Source organism: Pinus tabuliformis, chromosome X (assembly GCF_031772625.1).
Source record: "Pinus tabuliformis cultivar Carrire ecotype Pingquan chromosome X, CPIR1, whole genome shotgun sequence".
Lineage (NCBI taxonomy): Eukaryota > Viridiplantae > Streptophyta > Pinopsida > Pinales > Pinaceae > Pinus > Pinus tabuliformis.
Genome location: NC_142308.1, coordinates 1,201,343,087 through 1,201,365,982, shown reverse-complemented (window position 1 = coordinate 1,201,365,982; position 22,896 = coordinate 1,201,343,087). Strand labels below are relative to the sequence as shown.

Genomic DNA, 22,896 nt, shown 5'->3' with positions numbered 1-22,896 from the left:
AAGGGCATTCTCTGTTGGGTGAGCTATTTCTGGCACCCAGGTTGTATTATGAAACTATTTAATAATAAAGCCCTCAGATAGTTGCACCGGTTTTCCCGCATTGGGTTTTGCCAAGGACATTAGTCCAAAAACAACGGTGTCACTTGTGTGCTTGTCTTTCCTTCAGTTGATGATTTGTATGTGTTAAACATGTACTTGTATTTATTTTCAGTATTTACATGGTAAATAACTTGTTAATTAACAGAACAAGTAGAAAGAAATAAAGCAAAAAGTACATGAAAGATTTCTAACAGATAAACTTAGAAATTCCGACATTATATTTGTTTTGATCTACATTTATTCTTCAAAAAAAGGTTATCACTTTTTTTTTTTTAGCTATGGTGGATCGCTAACTCAATCATCAACATAGTGTGTTGGCAACACACTAGAGAATCATAACATTAAGTGTAGCCCATATCCCTACATGCTGACTCAAAGTGTTCAACATGATTACAAAATTTGTGGAAGTGTCGTTATTTTCCTATTCAATTAATTATCGTTGTTTACTCAAGCTTTTAAATACTGACTTAAATATAAAAGCTTTCAAATAATTCCTCATGAGATATAAGGCTATTGTCGATTTATGGGGTAATGGACACTGACAATCCTGATCATTACCTATGATATAGGGATTCTTTTGTCTACTAAGCTATAAAGGCCCAGACATAAATCCCTCTTTAACATAGATCGAATACCATGTTGGAATTTACAGTGGAACTCACGCAAGAGATTCTAAATACAGATATTAATAATGCAATTAAATTTTCCCATGGATGGGATCACTCCCATAATAACATACAGATACAGATCAAAATTCTACTTTGCACGCATTCTAAATATATACTTTTTACTCGTAATAATTAACATACACTACGTTGAATGTGCAACTTTAATTTCAACAAAGCCCTCTTCATTAATCACAAACGTTGCGTTAGTTTTTAACATCATCAAGATCATCCTAGTCGGAAGAGTTGTACTTTAGAAGCTTCCCCAACGTTTATGCTCAGAATGTGGTGAAGTCTAGAAACAATCCATCTTTTCATGTATCATTGCAGATATCAGAGATGAGAATTTGATGTAGCCAATAGAAGAGGCAGGTGTGTTGGCTTTTGAGAAGAGCAACATTGTGAGGCTTGGCTAAGGTAGTAGTTTGAGAGAGGCTTGCTAACCAAAATACCAGATGCTAGATAAACTTCTCGATCACAGGCCGGTGGCTGTCAACCTAATTCAAATAAAATGCCTCCATTTTACAAGAAAGAACATTGAGATTTTCTGCTGGATCTCAAATTACTGTCCAAAAGGAGATTTAATTAGGAGGTCAAATTATCCTGACATTGCAAGTCAATTTATAAGCAGTAAAACCAGTAAGGGACTTGACTTCACCATGTCTGTTATACATGGAATCACAAGCAGTACAAGGGAATAGGAAAAAAAGTCAATTAAGCATGCATGGATATGGAAACATATGCTCTCACAAACATCGTCCATCCACATGGGTTATGACTTTTTTGCAGTGAAAAAAATCCATAGAGCTTAGCTTTATCAATGGTGTCTCAAATAAGACTTGTTTTCATTTATAGTAAACAACTCTGTACATCTGTGTGCAAAGGCCTTGGTCCAGATTAGGGCATGCCTCGTTTAAATCAGTCAATGACTAACCTTCATGTTCTGATGGCCAGGGAAAATGAGATGAAAATTATGATGTAAATCAGTCACAGCTATTACAAATAGTCAGATGGACTAAATCGTAAAACCCTAGGTGGAATTTATTCAGTACTGAGTACAAAGGAAGAGACATGCAATACAACTTCATATTATAAGAATAACTTGAAACACATTACAATTGATTTACCCTCTTATATAGAGTTTGTGAGATGTAGAACGGGAAACTTTTCCAAAACCCTAAAAGCTAATAATAACCAATCAGGCAATTTTTTTTAACTTGAGTCACTAAGATGACTTTATAACAAAGGTAAGCCTTATTTCCAACAGTAGCACGGAAGTGGGAAAGCTCAATGCTTCCGGCGTGCTAGTTCCTTCTGTAGTTCCACTAAACCATTCTGTTGCTGCACATGCTTCACCCAATGGGCCCTAATTCGAACTTGCTCGATGCTCTGATTAACTGTGCGTTCTATGGATGGTTGCAGTCGAGTTGAAAAGAATTCCTGTATTTCATCGGCCATTTTCTCACTTGAAAACTGAAAGCAAAACAAAAAACATCTCAGTAGAACTTCAAATTTCCTTAAATAAATTCTAGCAAGAATTGGACAAAATTAATATGAATAGTGATATTTGCATCTAAGAATTCAGAAACAGACTGGAGATGCAACAGCAGCGATAAAACGAGCTGTTAAAATTCCCGAACCCCAGTTTTTAAAGATAAATTCCCAATTTTCCTGCACAGAAGAAGCAGAAACCAGATTAGCTGGAAATATGGCAACTGCAATGCTTACCTTCTTACAAATCTCCCAAATCCTAAAGATTCTAAAAATAAATACCCTCTTAAGACTTTTCAGGTTGCCTTTTTAATTTTGATGAAGTTGCAGGATTTTTTAAGGTTTCTAAATATTATTCAGATATAATACGTGTACTTATATATAGTAATCTAGGCAACTATCTCAATTTGAAAAATCATATAAATGAATATTCAATAAAAAAACATGTAAATTAATATTAAAATTTGTAAGTTTTTGACCAATACTTTTCACGAAACCACAAAAAAACGAAGGGCAAAATTTAGCCTCTAAAAAATACCCTGTTATAGAGATTAAGGGAACATGTAACAAAGTTTCTCCTTCTCTGTCTCACACAAGTCAAATAACAAATTTAAGAATATAAGATTGACTATTATCAAAGTTATTATGTAATAGAGGGTAAAACGGAACATCCCAAGTATACAAGGAACACCACATAATCTTGAAATGTTCAGTGAGAGCGAGTGAAATAAGTTTGCCATTTGATCCTTCACAACCTGCTTAATAAAGTTCAGAATTTTTTAAGAATACCAGAAAGGCTAAATTGAATGAATCAGATACATGGTAACAGCAGGGAAGCTTGAGTAAGGGAAACAATACCAGCTATAATTTTCATTATTCAAATCCAATATTCCTGGAATGATCAAATAAAATAGCAACTTTTGTAATATAGTACAAATAAACTATCTTTGAATTAAATGAAACAACTTAGTTTCGATTCTCTTCTTTTCCAGTTTGATATCTCGTAAAGAACTATAGAACCTTAGTTTCAGAGAACATGAACCCCTTAAGCATGCTATCCAATCCAACTAAATGATGCCGCATTTATTTCCTGCCAACTGCTTTAACTATATGCACCATCAACGAAATGGTACTTCTTCAGTTACCTTCAATCAAGTGATTTAACTATGCTGAGTTCATACATTTCACTTGCCTAAAGCCTTCACAGGAGGATGACAGCTATGCAGGTTCCAACTGTTCCATGTCAGCAAAATACTCAAAAACTATAAAAAACACTACCTTGAACCACAACCAGGCAGTCTCGCGTGCCTCTCTACTAATTCCACGAAGTACAAACGGTACATCTTGGTTCCGCACCTGCAAGATTATAAAAAATTATAAAGGGTTCAAAAAGGCGGGTTCAAGCCTCTCTTCAAATGCAGCATATGAATAGAGATGAATCATAACAGGCATACCTCAGAAGACAAACTGAAGTCTAATGCTTCCCGGACAATAGAAGAATCAGGAGATGATGCAATTGAACCTGCAGGTCATGCCAGGTTTTCCTCTTTTCAGAAAATTTTGCCTTAAATTTAACTGCTAACAAAATGAAGCATATAATCACTTTCTTACTTAGAATGCGAACTTTCTCTTGACTTAGATCTGTCTCTCTGAAAATTCTCAACAAAGATTCATAGCCAGATTTATCTGAATTTGTAGCATTCTGCATGACAGCTATGTACGCAACCTACAGCAAACAACCCAACCATTTAGATCATAAGCATGTAATGGCATAAAAAATAGTCCCTCAAATTCATCTCAACACTAGCATCAGCAAGAACAGTGCAACCTTTCTGATGTCTGCGGGTAGAAGCGCTGTACTTCTGTCATTCAAGAAAGCATTGAATCGTCTGATAACTTCTACTTTAGTTTTTTCATGCCCAAACTGAGCAAAGAGTTCCAATATCTGGCCTCTTAACATTGCATTCAAGTGACCCTCATCTGGAATAGGCTCCCAGCCCAATTTCCTGTAAATTGCAATACAATAGTATGAAACTAAGTGATAGCATTGGTTACAGGGTCAGAAAACTGTGCAATTGGGGATGCATTTTCATAAAACATTAAAAAACATGATTGTGTTATTTATTTAATAACTAGCCCCTCGTGCTATACAACAGAAGATAAGATAATTTTCAAGTAAGAGTCATACATTTTTGTCTATACAAACTGAAACAAAGACTATGTTACTCCAAGGTTAGAGGATAAACAAAGACTATGTTACTCCAAGGTTAGAGGATAGGAGGGAGATTTGTGTTATTCATTCAATAGCTAGTGCCTTGTGATATACAAAAAGTAAGACTCAATACATTTTTGTCTATACACACACAGAAACAAGACTATGTTACTCCAAGATTTGAGGATAGGAAGTGTGAGGGTCCTATAATAATAGGATTTATAATTTTGAATTGGCTATAGTTAGTCTTGTAATATTGTACATACTTTTGCTTTCTGCAAATTGTTTTCCATATTAAAAATAAAAAAATGTAAAGAGGGTATGTCCTAAAAGAAATATCAAAGGACAAAAAGAATAAGAAAAGATAAAAAAAGTCAAAAAATATGAACCCCAAACAAAAACAAATCATGAAAATGTGCAAGTCTAAATGCCATTACTTTTTACTTTACTGTGCAAAATAATGGTTGTGTGCAGCTTGTCATAAATGCCACAACCCATGATAGTCAAACAGTTTAATCTTGACTACTTCATGCTTTAAATCTCATGTTTATAGATAGAGAATAAGGATCTAGCCAAACTGTTTAATCTTCGCAGATCAGTAATTAGGTAGAGTAATAAAATGTGCTCATAAGCTTAATCTGAGCCATTGGAAGATATAAGGTTAGAATTAGATAGTTTGTTTTTCAAAAGAAAAAGCAAAGAAAGGGTATGCTAACTTAAATGCACCAAATAAAGTGAAGAAAAAATGTTAGGGTAAGTAAAAGGTAACTAGAAGAAAGGTCGCAGAAATACAAAGTTGATTGAAGCATAAACACATTTATCATGCTTAATCCTATGTTTCAGTGTGCGGGAGCAGTTATGAAAGTGAAAGGATGTTCACAAGCTCATTTAATTAACTTGCCCCCATTCCATTTCACCCCCCACTACATACTTACTAATTTCCCCATCATCCCATCATTTCTTAAGAAAATACCATTTTCCCTTCATTTTGACCCTTACCCTTTGGTTTCACACATTTCCCTAGCAAATTACCCTCCAAATGTCATTTCCCAACCCAAAACCCCTTTTTCCTAGTGTAAAACCCATTCCCTTTTGAAAAAATCATTTTCCCCTTATTAATTTCCCTATCTTTCCTAAAAAACCCATAAAAACCCCTTATCCTAACTTTTATTCCCCCCTTCGCTTTATTTAATTAAACTCCGTCATTCATGTTTTTCCCGAGAAAACCATTTTAACCCATAAAACCCTTTATCCTAAGTTTTGTTCCCCCCCGCCCCCGCTTTATTTTAATTAACTCCGCAAATTCACATTTTCCCGATATAAAACCTTTTAACCCACCCCCTTGGTGTGGTTAACAAACCCCCGCCATATTAAACCCTAGTCCCACTTTATTAAACCCACTTATATTTAGCCCCCATTTATTCATTAATTAATTACAGTTAAGTGTAACTAATCCCCCCGGGCCCCTCAAATCTCCGCCCGATTTCCTTTTGTGCAGCTTCACCGCGCGATAGTCGTTAGATCTTTCACCCCCAGATCTGACGGCGCGCATCCATATCGCGCGCTCCCGATGTCCGACCTTTACTAGCCCGAGAGCACGTGAGATTCGTGGTTTTGCTCGGGCCCCTTTTGGCTACGTGGCAGCACCAGGTGAACTCGCGTGCTCTCAAGGAAATACTGCCTGATGGCCAAAAGCAGTGCGATGGACCTTAATACCACCTCCCTGCTAAATCCGAAACCACTTACTGTTCATATTATGAAATTCCGCGCCAATTCTAGCCGTTACCCATTAAAATGCCGAAGACCCTCGTTTTCACTCTTTTTGCTCGTTTTTTCACTAGAAAGCTGCCTTAGCCATTTGCGCCACCCTAAGCCTCTGCAACCGAATTTCACCATGGATTACCTCCCGAACATGCTTCGGACTTCGTCCACAGTTCTTCCCAATTCAAATACAGCCTTCGATCACCTCCTCTCAGACCTAGATTTTATTAACGAATTGTTTTATTTTGTAGGTGATTAGCAAAACAGGAGCTTGGATAAACAGTTTTGATACTAGTTCCAAAACCTGTTTACTCCAAGATTCGCAAGGAAAATGTATTCAAAAGCCTTTATCCAGAAGGAAAAGACAATTATCACAGAGCAGAAGGAAACAATTTACACAGTAAATGTTAAAACAGAGATTAAATCATTTTTCACCAGCACAACAAAAGATTCTTACAAACCACTCTCCAAGAAACATTTTGTATTCTACATAGTAAAAATCATTTTTACTAAAAACACAAAAGCATGAAAGAGTGAGTAAGATTTACAGTGAAAGGTAAAAGTAAAAGAAAGTGACAAAGCATTCATAGTAAAAGACTAAACAGAGGAGACAAATAGAGAAATACAATTGAAAAACAAATACATGAAAGTGTATCAGATGAAAGGTCATAAGTAAATATGACATCCATCGTGAAGACCAAACAGCCAAGCAGCTTAAAGGGCAAAATATCAGAGACTAAAAGACAGCAGAACCTAAATAATAGGGACAACAAACAACAGTTCAATAGTTGTCTCTATCTTCTTGCATGAAGATATTTATTTTTCTTAGATTAGTTCTCAATGCACTTTGAGATATTTTGTAAATTCTTTTGTATAAATACTTCATAATTTGAAGTATTCAGTGTGAATTGCTATACATTTGTAGAGTTATTTTGATCTTAAACCTAAGGGTGATTGTAACAATTTTACAGTCAATAGACTGGAGCAAGTAATAAAAAGATTGCACTAGAGGATTCATGAGATGAGCTATTGCAGTGAAGTATTTTCTTTGTTTGATTTTGTCACCTTCTTATGTGTTTCATAAACTTAATTGTTATCTAAATTTGAATGAATTAACTAGAAATTTAATTCAGAATTTGTTTAAGTACACTCTGTTTTGCACAATTAATCATTTATATGTTTTCTTCTGATATCCGGATTTGAGAACCCTTAATTACTCTCCCATCCCGGTTGACCTCTTTCACTTCTCGTCATGATCCAGGGAACCCTTAATTGCTCCCTGGATCCGATTGGAAACCATTTTACCATCAAGCTTTTGAGATTTGTAGTAACTCACTATCTTGCCCTGTAGACATTGCTTTTAGAACTTAATCTAGTCTTGTTTGTCCGACATTTGACCCAATAGCCCAATGGTAAAAGACAACCCTTTTCATCTAAGTAAGTGATCCCACCACCCAAATTGAAATAAAAAACCCAAGCACAATCATAACTAGCCTAAAATCCAATAACTAAACAAAGTTAAAACATAAAGAGAGAGCCCTCTCTGAGATTAGGAAGGCTAGGTCCTGATCTCCAAAAGTGGTTTGTGGTTACCTCTATCATTTCTTTTTCTGCAACTTAGAAGAAATTTTGGAGTGATAATAGGAAGGAAGGAGTTCTTGTATGTGAAGGGAATGGCCCCCAGTTTTCAAGGGTCAGGGGATGAGGATGGCCACGATTTAAACAAATAAAAATTAGCTATACATTGTGCTAGCGAAACTTTTATTAAAATTTTCTATTTAATCTTACAATTTACCCATATTAAAAATCTTAAATGAGGCCTAACCCCACACAACCTTGCAATTTGTAACTTGTTTTGTTTGATTTTTTTCCCCTTTCATTGTTTGTTTTGAAGTAGAAGTTTCAAACAATTCTGTTTGTTCACACAAGCATGTGTCTATATATATATATAGATGTCGTAGTCTAACCAGACTGTTTTTTTGCTCTGAAAATTATGGAATTTCCGGTCATATTTTGATAAAATCCGACAAGGATTTTGTAAACCCAAGTTACAGCTGTCAAACTTCAAGATTTTGGGTGCTACAGAGGTTTTTGATGGTGGTGAATCCATTTCCATCATCAAAAACATGATTCAAAAACTGCTACTTCAAGATCTCTTGAATTTTTTTTGCCCGGATTCCAACCACTTTTGGTCCTCTGGGCAATTCCTCCACCTCAGTAGATGACGCCTATATAGATAAATGATTTTTCATCAATAACTGGATAGCATGAAGGCATGATGTGACCCAGTGATTTGTATGGGATTTTGGTATCAGTGTACAAATGCCTCTACAGTAGACAGATGCGGATTGCTTGAGGGCAAGCAATCTTGGGGCGGAGGACTTGTAATGTCCCCATTTTTAGTTTCCCTTATGATGCGGGTAGGATGGATTTCCGAGGTTGGTGATAGCTTGGTCACGAGAACGAGACTTCGTTATCATTAGGCTCGAAGGGTTTTAGAGGAGTTTTATGGGATCCGATGAAGTTCACTTGCTGTATTTCACCATTAGGGGCAGTTCTGCACAGTTTGTTCCTAGTTTCATTGCATTCTGATGAATTGTGTAAAATGGAGTTATTATCAACATAATTCAAATAAAAACGCTAAAGGTGTTGTGTGGAGGGGATTATTTGGAGAAACACCTTAGTGTAATTGTTTGTGGAACCGGAATGAAGAGATATACAGGATGAGATGGTGAGAAGTGGTTTCCAGTGGCAGGAGAAAGTATGGTGGCCAATTAATCATTTCCCAGGATTAAAACTGACTTTAATTAGTCACTTAATTAAATAGAAAAAAGAAAACATGCCTAATTAGAGCAAAAGGACAGAAGGGGAAAATCGACTTAAATAAAATAAATTAAAAGTCACTTAAATAAAATAAAAGGGAAAACCTTCTAGAATGACAATAAAACAATAAAATAAATACTTCTAGAAGGTTGGAGAGCCATCTATCAAGTCTTTATAGGAAGGGAAGCAAATAATTTGGAACATCTTGGTTTGGAGTAATTTTCTTATTGAAGAGGTTTGGGAACTAGGTTCTCAGCTTTCAGCAAGCCCCAAGACAAAAACCCTTGGATTTCCTATTGTGAGTTGGACAAAAACCCAACCCACCATTGAGGAGATTTCATCCAGAAATCTCACAGAGCTTCAAAGGTATTATTGGAGATCAGATCTGCAGCAGATCTGAAGATTGGAGTGAGGACCATTTAGATTGTCAATTTGGGTGTTAGTTTTAGTTGCATTTTATTGTGGAAGGCTAGCATTAGCATTGCAGCAGTATTTTGGAGGTCATCTCAGCTATTCTTCAGCTCAACTATTGCTATCTGTATTGTCATGTAATCTTATTTAAATAAATAAATCACGCTGAGTTTGCTGACATTCTTCGTGTCATTTGAGTTTTTAGTATTTTATCAAATTGTCGCAGTAGCTACATTTATGTAATTTCAGGATTTTATTTTAATTGCTGGCATTTCCGTGAAATTTTTTATGGTGTTTCTGGGTAAAATTCACAACATAATTTTTCTAAAGTAATTTCCAGAATATTTTAACAAATATATCGAAAGGGATATTACATTCTATATGGATAAAAGAACAGATAGACAAATTAGTTCTCAAATAGATTGGTGAAAGGATAAAACAATATGAAATCATGTCAAGTAATTGACATAATATGCAAGCACTTCACAATAGAAGATTTTCGTTAGTGTTCACTTTGCAACTTCTAGACCCATAAATAGATGGAAAGATAGAACAATATGAAATCATATCAAGTAATTGACACACTACGTGAGCACTTCACAATGGAAGAATTTCCTTGGTATTCATTTTGCAACTTGTAGAACCTAAATTAAGAGCTACCTTTTAAAATGAAATATCTCACTTAATCTGTATCCCTAGAAAAGGTAGAATTTATGAGAACCAATATATTCGATGGGTTCTACAACAGTTTGCAGGTGGACGTCCCCAATTTTAAGTAGTTCACATAAAAGATAAACTGTTTTTATATTGCACTCTTAGTATTTCTCAAAAAATCCAAATTTTTGGGCCAAATATTTGGAAGTGACAATTTCTTATTACAACATGTTGTAGGTCTTGACAAACTGAACAATATATATGACGGTGCTTGTTTCGTTGATAAGAATTTGACACGTTTAAAATTTCTTCCTAATCAATTCCTTAGCAGTTGAGTGTGGGACCAAGAGAGGGAAAGTTAGGGTTCTACAGTTGTACAGAAATCTAGGTATGTAGATAGATAAAGAGCACCACATAATTAATAAGGTGCACATTGACTCAGAAATATAGTGGCCCAAATACTAGGAAATACTAATAAGCATTGACATCATCTTGAAGCTCAGCTATGATAAAAAGCTTTGCTAGCTGAGGCACAACATATATAGAATACGTTTCTGTTATCAAAGAACATTTTAAAACCTCATTCATATCCACGTCAATTGAGAGCAAACTTTTTGCTAATGCTGAAGTTAAATACAATTTATATTCTTCTGGATTTACCATCTTTTTAATCACTTAAGAAGGCAAATACAAAATGATCTTTTCCCTACAACAAGATCTCTTTAGTATTTCTAGCAAATGTTCTTTCCAGTTCTGTAATCAAGGAAACCAATTACTCAGACCTACGGTTGGCAACAGTGCATTGAAGATAAAAAAGAAGAATATCAATCTAACTTACTCTGCTACAAAATGGAGAAGATTGATAGTGAATGACTTAAAATCAGCAGCTGATTGGGGGATAGCATCACTGACCACGCTAGAAACTTTGTAAGCAATCTGCAATATAAAGTATCCATGAAACATACTACAAAATCTACTTTGATTAGTTCTGCTCAAGTTACTCTATAAGTAGGAATCTAAGATAAAAATACTGACATCGATTAAGCATGACAGCACAGAATAGTCGATCTCTCGGTGGTAAACATCCATAAGAGAAAGTAATGCTGATAGTGGCTGCTTGCAGGCAGAGCACAATGCATACATGTCATCCAGAATGCCTGGCAACAAATCAGTATCACGAGTTATTATGATAGACAAGTGCTTGTCGAAAAATAACTTGATAAAATGTATACATTCTTTAACATATACATAGTAGGTTGAATTCTTACCAAACCTATCGGGAGCATCCAAATGCCCTGCTTCTATTGCAGACTTGAGCCTTTTTGCAAGCTCATCATCATATTGTACACGATAAAATGCAGTCTGTCCAACATTTAGTTTTATCCAGTTTGGCTGGGAACCTGCATCCTTTAATTCCATAGTTGAGTACTGATCTGATCGGTCACTTGGACCAACGTAATCTTTTTTGGAATGTGTTATCTCTGATAGGATGATGCCTCCAAGTCTTTCACGTAAAAGTACATTCTTACGGGCATTGTATGAACCATAGCATAACGTGACAGGGGTAACCCATAGCCCTTCACCAAGTTTTCCACTTGACAAATACTGGGACTGAAAGGCATCAAAATCACATGTTAAGCTCCTATCCATATCAAGTCCCCAATTATTTAAACATTTATTCCTTCTGGAACCAATAAAAAGTCAATTTAAATCATTTGCATGCGAAGGAAACCACATCAAACTTGTCATGCACACAGAAGTTTCTATTAGATAACACTGTACATATCAATGCAATTTCTATTGTTTGTTTTTCTATAAACAGTAATAGTCAATTATCTGACATACGTGGAGAAATTGCAGAAGGAATAATGTCTAACAGATCTGAGTATTGGTGCGGATCCTTTTCTTCACTGTACAAGTTTTGAAAATGAGAAAAGGCTGCTTTCTTGATGTCTTCAAAGTCCTTGTGAGTGTCGTTATCCTCCTTAATCTCAGAAATAGTGTTGAAGCATTTCCTGGCCTGGGCTTGTTTGTGGAAAAAGCAGTGTTCCTGTCCCCTGCTTTGAGCCAGAGATTTCGAGATTTTAATCTCCAATATTCTTCTTCAGCTAAGCAGGCCTGAATATGATTGCTGGGCTTCTCGCTCCGGCAATCATATTAAAAAAAATGGAAGAGTTCATGCGGAGGTTCTTCTGGAAGGGAGGAAAACAGAATGAAAACAAGATTCCCCTTATCAGTTGGGAAACCATCTCCAAGCCACTGTGGGAGGGTGGTTTGAATTTCAAAAACCTCGGTCAGCAGAATGTGGCTATGGCAGCTAAGATTATCTGGAGGATCATTGCACCCAAGCTTGGCTGGGCCCAATTGGCTCTCTGGAAAAAATACTTCAGAGGTCCTCATTCTAGCTGTTTAGACAATGTGATTCATTTGCCTAACTCGTCTTTCCTCAAGCTGTATGCTAAAGCTGCTCCTTTAATCAATGCACACTCCTACTGGATCCCAGGAAATGGCAAAAAGATCAACATCTGGATTGATAAAATCATGAATATGGACCCAATTGAAGACAGAGCCTCCATTAGAGCGCTGCGATGCTGGATGGATAGAGAGGGGCTGTGTTCGCTGTGGGATATCTCTCTTTGGAGCGATTCTGTCTGGGCAGGTTGGAAACGAATTGAGGTGCCGGCCCATCTGACCAACGAATGGTCCACGTTGCTTGACCTCCTTCATGGCTTGGCGCCCACGCACATGAGGAAAAGAGATTTGAAAGGCTGGGGGCCGAATGCCAGAGGCTATGCTATCTCCATGGGATATGCCAAGCTGAATGAGAGGCCATACGTCCCTCCCAACCCAGCACCTTGGCAGGGTGTCTGGCGTTTCCCTTCATGGCCCAAAGTCGACTTTTTTGCCTGGCTTCTTTGCCATGGCAGAATCCTAACGTATGACATATTGTAGAGGAAAGGGTTCTACGGTCCCTCCATCTGCTCGCTGTGCAACGAAAATGCAGAGACAACAGTCCATTTAATCCTTGAATGCAACTTCTCTAAGCAGATCTGGTTCTCCTTTATTCACAATTTGGATCCCAATTTTTTGCTTCCTTGTTCCACTACTGATCATTTTTCTAATTGGGCAATCAGATATCCTGGCCCCCCTCCTCAAAACCAGATAATCAAAACTGCATGGGCTGTCCTTCCAAAGGTTATTTGTTGGCAGATATAGCTAGAACGAAACAGAAGAATTTTCAGAAATTCTAATCAGAATCACAAGGTCTTAGAAATTAAGATTAAATGTCATTTAAAGGAGTGCTTGACTGATATAAAAGATGATTCTAATCTCAGCCAACAGGACATTGCTTGGGGATCATTCCTTGACTTGCAATTTCAATCAGCAGTTAGAAACGTCCCTCCTCTTAAAGACTAGCAAATAAGGAAATCTGAAACTGACTTTCAAGACTGGCTCAAATCGCATTCAAGGCACTCCCTCTTTTTTGATGGGGCAGCTAAGGGCAATCCAGGCAAAGCTGGTGCAGGAGGTGTTGTTGTAAATCCAATTGGGGAAAAAATTCATTCCTTTGCTTGGGGGCTTGGACACTCATCTAGCATTCAAGCTGAGGCTTTGGCCCTCTTTCAAGGCCTCAAGATCCTTAAAGAATTAAATATAAATGAAGCTAATGTTATAGGTGACTCCCAGATCATTATAAACGCAATGGTTTCCAATTCCCCAGCTTTGGATCTTAAACTAGCAAGGCTGATTTCCAGAATTAAGGGCTTGGAAAACGCTTTTCATAAGTTAAATTACTACCATGTGCTGAGAACTCATAATAAAGACGCGGACATTGAAGCCAACAAAGCTGCCCTCCTCTCTGCCGGGGTCAAGATGAAAGACGAAGAAAAATCATGGGAACCCATCCCATAAGCTGATTATTGCCATGTTTTACTGCTTGCTTTTAAATAAATTTGTTTGTATCTTCAAGTGGGGAAAAATCTCTGAAATCGAATCTATAGATTCCTTATCAAGGAAGAAGTCTTCAAGCTTCAGCTGCATTCTCATACTTAGCAATGAGATGCAACAGGATATAGACATCCTCAATGTAACCAGATTTTCGGCATTCAGGCCAAGATGAATATAAATACTCCATAACCGTTTCTGTCAAAAAAAAAAAACAATTTGTCCCATGGAAACAAACATAGATAAATCTACCCCAAATAAACATAGACATTTGCAAATGAGAACGAGCAGAGTATCAAAAATAGTACTCTTCTAAAATGGAACAGAAATAAATCTGCAATTGTCATTGTAACATTTAATTTCATCTCAGTCAAAGGTATCTCGATACACCCCACAATCTACATAAAAAAGGATGAAGGAAAATAGCGAATGTCCAAAATTAGATTCCCCCCTTCAGCCTTGTTACCCACCTTTTATATAGAGGCTGCAGATGTATCTATCATCTCATGTTCAGAGTTTGGAAAAGGGGAGACATGATGGTTCCAACATTCCAAAGGGTGGTACTCTCTCAAAAGTTTCTTCAATTATGCATCATTTTCTTCATAGATCATTTGGAGAAATGCTCTTCAAAGAATACTACAAGCAGCAAATCTCTAAAACTTGTGCCAGAAATTAATGACTTAAAGCAGCAGCATTCACAAATGAAGATGATTTTCCTAGTCGAGTCAGCAAATACATGCAATCTCTGAATTATTCATTTCTGAAGACCATAACTGCATTGCTGGGCCACCTTTAAGCTACGGACAAAACCATTTGCAATATTAGAGGAAGAATCATATAAATATTGTGTTGACCTGCTCAGAGATGATCCTTTTCTCTGTAGAGAAGGATGATGAACTCACATGTGAAGAGTCTTCGCAGGCCAGGAGTAACTCCACGAATGAATTGATGATTTTCATTAAAATAGAACATGGAGATATACATGGAGAGGGAGACAATTGGGTTTCATCTCCTAATGTCTCTTCGTCTTCCAATTCCCTTTATTTTGCTATTTACAATATTTACATTGTAATATTGCAAATTGAAATTTACAAAAAATAATATATGCATGATCTAAAATACAACAATAAAAATCTGAACAAGAGCACAAATCAGAAATCCCCAAAATCTGGGCAATAGTCCTGAACCATTTTATTAATTATGCATGGAAAATCAAGTACAAGAGGATGAAATTCATAGAACCTCGACAAGCTACAGCAAGCAATGCAAACCCCAGGTTAGAATGTGTAGGATCAAGTGTTGGAATTGCCCCAAATCTATAGCTTGAACTTGCTCAGAAACTCCATTGCAGAATGCTGAATGGAACTGATCGTACTAAAAATAATGACCAAAGTGTTTTGAAATTGCAGCCGCAAGCTCCTCTCCTCAAATCCGAAAATACCTAGAAAATGTTTGGCCTATCTCCAAGCCAAAGTCGAACCCACAAAATGGTGCAAATTCCCCAGTTAACTAGCAATTCACCCCGCTATAAGAATTAGGATTTCAGGCCCAAATATCGCCCGGAAAATTTTGTAAAATTAGTCAAAAGCTCCTCTCAATAAACCCACAAAAACCCAAAAAGGGTTTGGGTTGAATCTGTGAAAATTTCAAAATCTAACAAACAAGAAATCCTACTGCAGTAAATTGATTTGCATTACCTACTCGTGTTCTTCATTTAACAAGTTATTTTCATAAGTATTCAGAAAATATTAATGCAAATACACTGTAGCCTACACCAATATACAGATCAAGTACTAAAAAATAAATGACACAACCACACAAAGGACACACTTATCTTTGGACTAAACGTCCCCAGAAAAACCCAAAGCAGGAAAACCGGTGCAACAGATATCGGGGTTTTATTATTAAGCAGATTTCTGAATACAACTAGAGTGCCAAATCCGGCTCACCCAATAGAGAATAAACCCGACAGAAGTACCTCTATCCGGAGACAAATATTTTGGCAAATCCAGCAACTGGATGAACAAACTCCACAGGTGACTGCGTTGTCCCCAGTGCTGTGCAGCGATGGCTGCTCCAAGCTCTGCGCTAGAAATGTGTCACCTCCTCTAGGAGTTGCATCACCTTCCTAGTGAGCGTTCATGGCTCAGAATTCGATTTGTTGAACTGCTGCTCGATCTGCCTCATAGAAACCCCACTGTTGCCTCTAAGTGACTACGTCAGCTCCTCTAGCCTCTGCGTCACCCTTCTGGAGCTACATTGTCTCTCCCTGGTTCTGTGTTGCCTCTCTGCTATGTATTCTTGGGCTTGGACTGAAGTCCCTCTGGATTATAAAAGAAAGTCGATGTGGTGATGGAGATCATCCAGTGCAGATATTTAGTTGCCCAAGCAATTCGATTTTTTCAGTAGGAGCAACTCAACAAAGAAGATAGAGCCAGAGGGTGAGTAGTAGTTGGAAGAGGAGAGAAGCAACATTCCGGGAGAAAGTTTTCAGTTCTTGGAAGAGTCGAAGGAAGGAAGACCAAAATCTTTAGAGGGCCAGCGTAGGGACTGTGTGGAGGCTGATGTAGGCATCTCAGCGCAGAGGTTGAGGAAGCTATTTCGGAGGCAGAAAATAGTTGTGGGGTGAGAGAAAATTCTCACAATATGTTTTGCCAGTCTTTTCTTCAGATTAGATTGCCAGTTGGGCATCTAAATTATTGTACTCAAATCTGTTGTTTAACATTAATAATAAAACCCTCATCCGCTGCACCAGTTTTCCCAAGTTGGGTTTTTCCGATGACAATCGTCCAAAAATAACTGTGTCAATTTTATTGTGTGTGTGCTAGAGTTTATGAGTTTCCAGTATTTTATTTTCCGCATTATTTTTATGGTGAAAATTGCAGCTGTGATTTTATTCGTTATTGGTCGTAGTAAATAGATTGCAAAATCAATTTTTGAGTTACAAGAATAATCTCCAGTAGCTGCAATAGATAAAAGTTTCACATGGTATCAGAGCTTAATTGATTAGCCAGGAAGCTCAGAAGCAGAGAAAGGAATTTCCAAATTTCACTGTTCAGAGGGAGTAGCAGATCAAAATTCCCAGAGAGACTACACAGAGCCCAGAACAGGCAGTTCGAGTTGCTAGGGCAGCAATTCGATTTTTCAGTTGGAAGGAGGCAGGAAAATCGAATTGCCCAGATTAGTGATTCCAGCAGTCAAAGGGAGTAGTTGCAGCTCATATTTTCGCTGAGAAGAATACTTGTTGGACGTAGAGAGTTTTGCTGTAGGCTATAGAGCAGAATCCGCGTCGGGAGGAAAAGAGAAATAGCACACTAAATTTGTTCCAGTATAGCCATGGACAGAAGTAACATTCAGGAGACTTCATATTTGTCTTCCAGATTGGAAGACGAATTTGCTTGCTTAGCAAGATCAACTTCACAGGGAGTCTAGCACATAGACAATGGAGCTTCAACTCACATGACAGAGGTTAGAGAATATTTCTCTAGCTACAAAGAGGAGCAGATGGATTTCCATATTACTATGGGAAACATAATGAAATGTACTCCAGCAGGGAAAGATACCATAGATTTTCAAGGGGAGTCAGGAGCAAGCACCAATGCTTCAGATGTATTGCATGTGCTAGGATTGGGTATGAAGCTGATTTCAATATCCCAGTTGTAGGATAAAGGGTAGGATGTTCACTTCGTAGGGAAGAAAGTGTATGTCAAACACCCGAGCTGGAAAAAGGTAAGACAAATTGGAGTTCGAAGTAACAGGTTGTACCAGTTACAAATCGATTCTCTGATGGCATTGATAGGCAGCAACAATGGCAGTGGGAAGGAGCTGAATGAATTATGGCACAAAAGAATGGGACATCTACATCATGGAGTACTCTGGATGCTCAAAGAAACCGTAACAGGGGTTCCTAAACTAGGAACTGAATACAATGATGTGTACAGAGGGTGCGTACTTAGGAAGTATGCTAAGGCAACATTTCCAAGTAGTGACAACAGAGTTGATGGTGTGTTAGGACTTATAAATTTGGATATTTGTGGCCCGATGTCCACTAGAGGTCTCAGCAGTGCCGAATATTTCCTCACCTTTTTTGATGATCATTCTAGGAAAACCTGGATCTACTTCTCGAAGACCAAGGATGAGGTCTTTGATCGTTTCAGAGAGTTTAAAGCTCTCGTGGAGAATGCGATAGGGAAGAAGATCAAGGTACTTCGCTCAGATAATGGTGGAGAGTGTTATCCCCTATAATGTCCCAGGCTGAGGAGGAGATTGAATGAGGTAACTTCAAACCACTTGCAGTTCAGCAGCTAGCCCTGCTAAACAAGAGAGGGATCTCTCTAAATATTTCTTAGTCAATGACTGGAAAAGAAATGGATTTTAGGCTAGATGTATAAGTCTTGTTTGAGCATTTGAAATTTTAGGGTTTTCTAGGTTGCTGGACGAGGGATGAGAGCAAGCAATCAGGTCAAGGTATCAAGTTTGCAGTAGCAGGCATAAAGAGGAGCCATATAACAATATGTTGAGGTGAACTTAAGATTTCGTCAATGTAGTATAGGTATGAAAGTTTAAGAAATCATAATAAGCATGTACTAGCATGAATTCATTAATCTAGAAGAAGAGATACATAAACATGATTTTCCACATAAATAGAGCTTTGAATCTAAGAATTCTGCCTATATGACTATAAGGAAAACCATAAGAAGAAAACAAAGCATGTTAAGAGAGATAAATTCATCAATAAGAAACTGATATGAAAGGAAAACAACACCACAGACTCGTTGAACAAGTATTCCTGAAAAATAGCTACAACTGCTCCTTTGATTGACTGTATGAAAGCATAAGGTACAAGTATCTCCTCAAAAGTCCAACCTCTCTCTCTGAATGAGAAATGATACATATAGACTCAATCAAACAACTTCCCCACCTTCAGGAGTCGAACCCCTAAGTGGTGGAACTGTTTTCAAGATTCTCTCAACCAACAAGTGAACGTGAGAAGGTCAAAAACAAACTCTTCTCTTAGACTTTGATTTGAGTTTTGCTTCCTTTATGAGGCCTAATTAACCATAAAAGCAACCTATCATGCCTATTTATTAATGATTGCATCATCTAAACCTTAAACTACTGAAGTTACATCATGAGTTTAACTTTGACCAAGTCAAACTAAAAAGTTGAGAAATTACAGTGAAATTTTTAAATAAAACTCAAAAATTTGCAGAAGCGTAGCTTTGAGGCCACTTTTAGGTTCTTTCCTAAGGTCCAAATTGTTATTTGAGAGAACGGTCAACTAGCCTTGTCTGTCTAGTTTCCGTAACACCTTGAATTTTTTAAAATGACCCATGGGAAGTCCTCCAAAAAATCATTCTCCCAAGGTGTCTCCAGAAAAGCAACGCCTATCAAAAAGAGTGGCAGAATGATGATTTTTGACCCCCTTTTCTCCTTTTTCTCAAAATTTGAGCCCTATCTGAGAAATCTGATGAAATGGATTTTCAGAGGAGGTCATCAGCTTTCCAAAAATGTAAGCCACTTGTCATTTGGAGCCCTGAGGAGAGGCGCTGCGCTTCTGTGACTAGCCCAATTTCTGAATTTGGCACCAAAATTCTCAAAAAACCAAAAATGTTCAGAGAACCTTCAAAATTGGTCATGAAGTGAAAAATGAGGTATGTTATGCTCTCATGGATGCTTCAACAAGCATCTCCAAGTTATCCCTCTCATTTTATCCTTTAGTGTTTCCTTTAGCTTGTTTTTCAACTGCTTGAGCTTGATGTTGGAAATCATGTTTATGGTCTGATAATGATGGGCCATGTGCCTCAATAGCTGATTATCCCCGTTGGCTTTGTCAAGTTTTTCTAAGTGGTCATTGACCTTACTTAGCCAATACTCTCTATCTTCATTGATCTCCAAGGCAATTTTGTCTTCCATGTCTAAGTTTTCATCTAGCAGGTTATGTTCTTTTTCTTTCTTCAATGCCATTTTGAAACCCTTTGTCCTTGGCTTCTTCTTTTCAACCTGCTTTTCCTGTTCATCATGTTCACTAGGCTCCAACATTACTTTACCTTTGCCTCCTTGCTGCAGCATCTTGGATTGCTCTTTCTCCATGATCAGTTGTTTAGTCTTAAGCTAACTATTTTCTTGCTTAAGGAAGGAAATGATGAAATGAGGGAGTTAGGGAAGGGAGGTGATGATTGGGGAATTTTGGGAGATGGATAGGGGTGGTAGAAAACTTACGAAGTTTGAATAGAGTTAAATGAAAGAGAGATGAGTAAGAGAATTTAAAAAAAATCCTGCTAGGAAAATTGTTCAAAATGATAGGTATGAGCTAGGCTTTGTGAAAAGGTGAGGTAAACTGAAAGTAAATGAGTTGATTAGTGAATGATATGGTGACTTATATATATACAGAGGTATGAGATGGAAACCTTATAAAGTTTGAAATGTCTTATCTAACAAAACCCATCATTTTCACTAGCTTTGAAGCATGAATTTTCACATAAACCCTAGATGAACACAACTCACCATTTGCACTTGCTTTGCCAAAGGAAAAGAGTGAGTAAGATGATGGTACTTACTTGTTGATCAGCTTAGAAAAGTAAGGAATAGGAATGCAAGCTTAAATTTGAAGTTTGGGTGAGTTTTGGCAAGTTTCGGGCTACTCTGTCCCAAGGCAGTGCCGTTGGCAGAAGCACAACGCAATTCACAGAAGTGCAACACCGTCTTCCAACTAGCTTTTGGAGGCCTTAAATTGCTCCAAATTGTGAACTTGATAGCTCGTTGGAAAGCTCTTGAAGTCTGCTACAAGATGGACACCTCAAGAATGTAATTTGGACACTCCATCAGGGAGAAAATTTGATTTTCCCAAGGTCACTCCAAAAACCCAAGGTGTCTCTGACAAAAGCGCAACGCCAACTTGCAAAGCACTTTTGGATGCCTTCCACTAATCCAAATCACGATCAGAAGGTACCATTGGAAATATTAGGATTCCTGCTACACAATAGTTTCCTTAAGCACTGCCAACACCTGCTCCAAATCCTTGAAAAATTGTCTTGAAGTCAAGTTGTCCAGAAGTGGAGCAACTCTCCTGTATTAAGTGTAGTATGGAAATTTCTCTCAAATCATAATACCTGTGCATAAACTGAAGGAGGTTTTGTTCCTTGAACTATAATTGATAAAACCCTCTTTCACTTTTGTAAAATTATTCTCCATTTGGTCATAAACATATTTTGAAGAAAAAATGTCCCTATGAGAAATGATGAGACGAGGTAGTGTACTGCAACATTGTCTTATTTGAAATAAAACATTACCTTTACCTTTATTTTGCTTTCCCTAAGCTGCTAACTCCCTTTACCCACTGAATCACATGATGGACATATTTTTGTTTTGACATATGGTATCATGATGACACATGGAGTGAAACCCTAGACCATGACCTAAAATGAGGAATTTAACCATTTCATGACCCAAGACACTTAAATGAAGATATGATACCTCGAAGAAGACAATGACCATGATGAGTGATGAAGACCATGAGTAAGTGAAGGGAGCAGCAGTGACCTAGACATCAATAGCCAGTGACCAAATTTTTATTTGAAGATTCATTGAAATGACAAAAAATTGACTTGACACCCTAACAACACCTTGTAAGAGCATATTTGATCACTGGTGACACGCTGAACTGACTGACACTAACAGAGAGTATATTGATAAAGACTTCACAGATTTCAGTGCGAAGGAAGGCATCAAGAGAGAATCGACAACTCCATATAATCCACAATAGAATGGTGTAGTGGAGCGGAAAAAAGGAACCATTGTTGGAGCTGCAAAGGCTATGTTATGTGACCACGATCTACCCAGATTTCTGTGGGCAGAAGCATGTAACATGACAGTATATATTCAGAACAGGACTCCTCATAGAGCATTGGGGAAGAAAACGCCAAAAGGAGTCTTCACGAGGAAGAACCCTGAAGTCAGCCACCCCATAATTTTTGGCAGCGTTTATTATTGTCATGTGCCAGATGATAAAAGGAACAAACTAGATTAGACTGTAGAGAAGCGGTTTTTCGTTGGGTACAACGAAACCTCAAAGTAATTCAGAATCTACATTCCTAGCAGTAGGAAGATAGTAGTAAGGCGAGACGTGAAGTTCATGGAGGACCGAGCTTTCATGAGGTCTCATGAGATGCCTACAAGTGATCAGAATCAGTCCGTAGAAGCTCCTTTAGTCCAGCAGCAAGGGAAGCCATAGGAGCAACCAGTGGGACAAGCAAGAGGACAGTCACAAGGGTCAAGTACTATGAATAGTACCAGTATTTACTCAGGTGCAGGAAATATGGGGAGTTCTCAGTAGATGGTGCAGTAGAGATAAGATGAGGAGGCGCTGGCAGAATCTCCCACGACTAGTGGTTGAGCTAGCAGAGAGGTTCGTCAGACATTAAGGGATGCAAAGGAGTTTATTGGAACTCCTAGGACGAGCAAGAGACAATGCAGACAACCTGACAAGTACCAAGCATTGGTAGCTCAGGTTGCAAAACCTTCTAGCTTTCAAGAGGCCGCACAATATCAGGTGTGGATAGATGCCATGGTAGAAGGGTATAGCTCTATCATGACGAATAATGTTTGGGAGGTAGTGCCTAGGCCAGAAGACAGATCAATTGTAGGTTCGAGGTGGATCTATAAGGTCAAATATGCGACAGATGGTAGTGTTGAAAAATACAAGGCTAGGTTCATGGCAAAGGGGTATGCACAAAAAGAAGGGAGAGATTATGAGGAAACCTTCACCCCAGTTTCCAGATACACTTCTATCTGATCAGTTATATCTCTAGCAGCTCAGATGGGATGGCAGATTCA

The 22,896-nt window shown here is 37.8% G+C and overlaps 1 protein-coding gene across 3 annotated transcripts in view; it reads right to left on the bottom strand.

Moving 5' to 3' along the window:
* Positions 1-1,830: 1,830 nt before the first annotated feature.
* Positions 1,831-22,896, bottom strand: part of LOC149144270 (aminopeptidase M1-like) — a 311,113-nt gene continuing 290,047 nt past the window's right edge. For all 3 annotated transcript variants that reach the window (XM_089453313.1, XM_089453314.1, XM_089453312.1), the window contains 9 exons: positions 11,385-11,727; positions 11,152-11,273; positions 10,955-11,052; positions 4,084-4,261; positions 3,867-3,981; positions 3,710-3,777; positions 3,534-3,611; positions 2,358-2,435; positions 1,831-2,237 (listed from right to left, as the gene is read on the bottom strand). In XM_089453313.1, the coding sequence (XP_089309439.1) occupies positions 2,052-2,237; positions 2,358-2,435; positions 3,534-3,611; positions 3,710-3,777; positions 3,867-3,981; positions 4,084-4,261; positions 10,955-11,052; positions 11,152-11,273; positions 11,385-11,727 (1,266 nt within the window). In that variant the 3' untranslated portion in view covers positions 1,831-2,051. The remainder of the gene's footprint in view (positions 2,238-2,357; positions 2,436-3,533; positions 3,612-3,709; positions 3,778-3,866; positions 3,982-4,083; positions 4,262-10,954; positions 11,053-11,151; positions 11,274-11,384; positions 11,728-22,896) is intronic.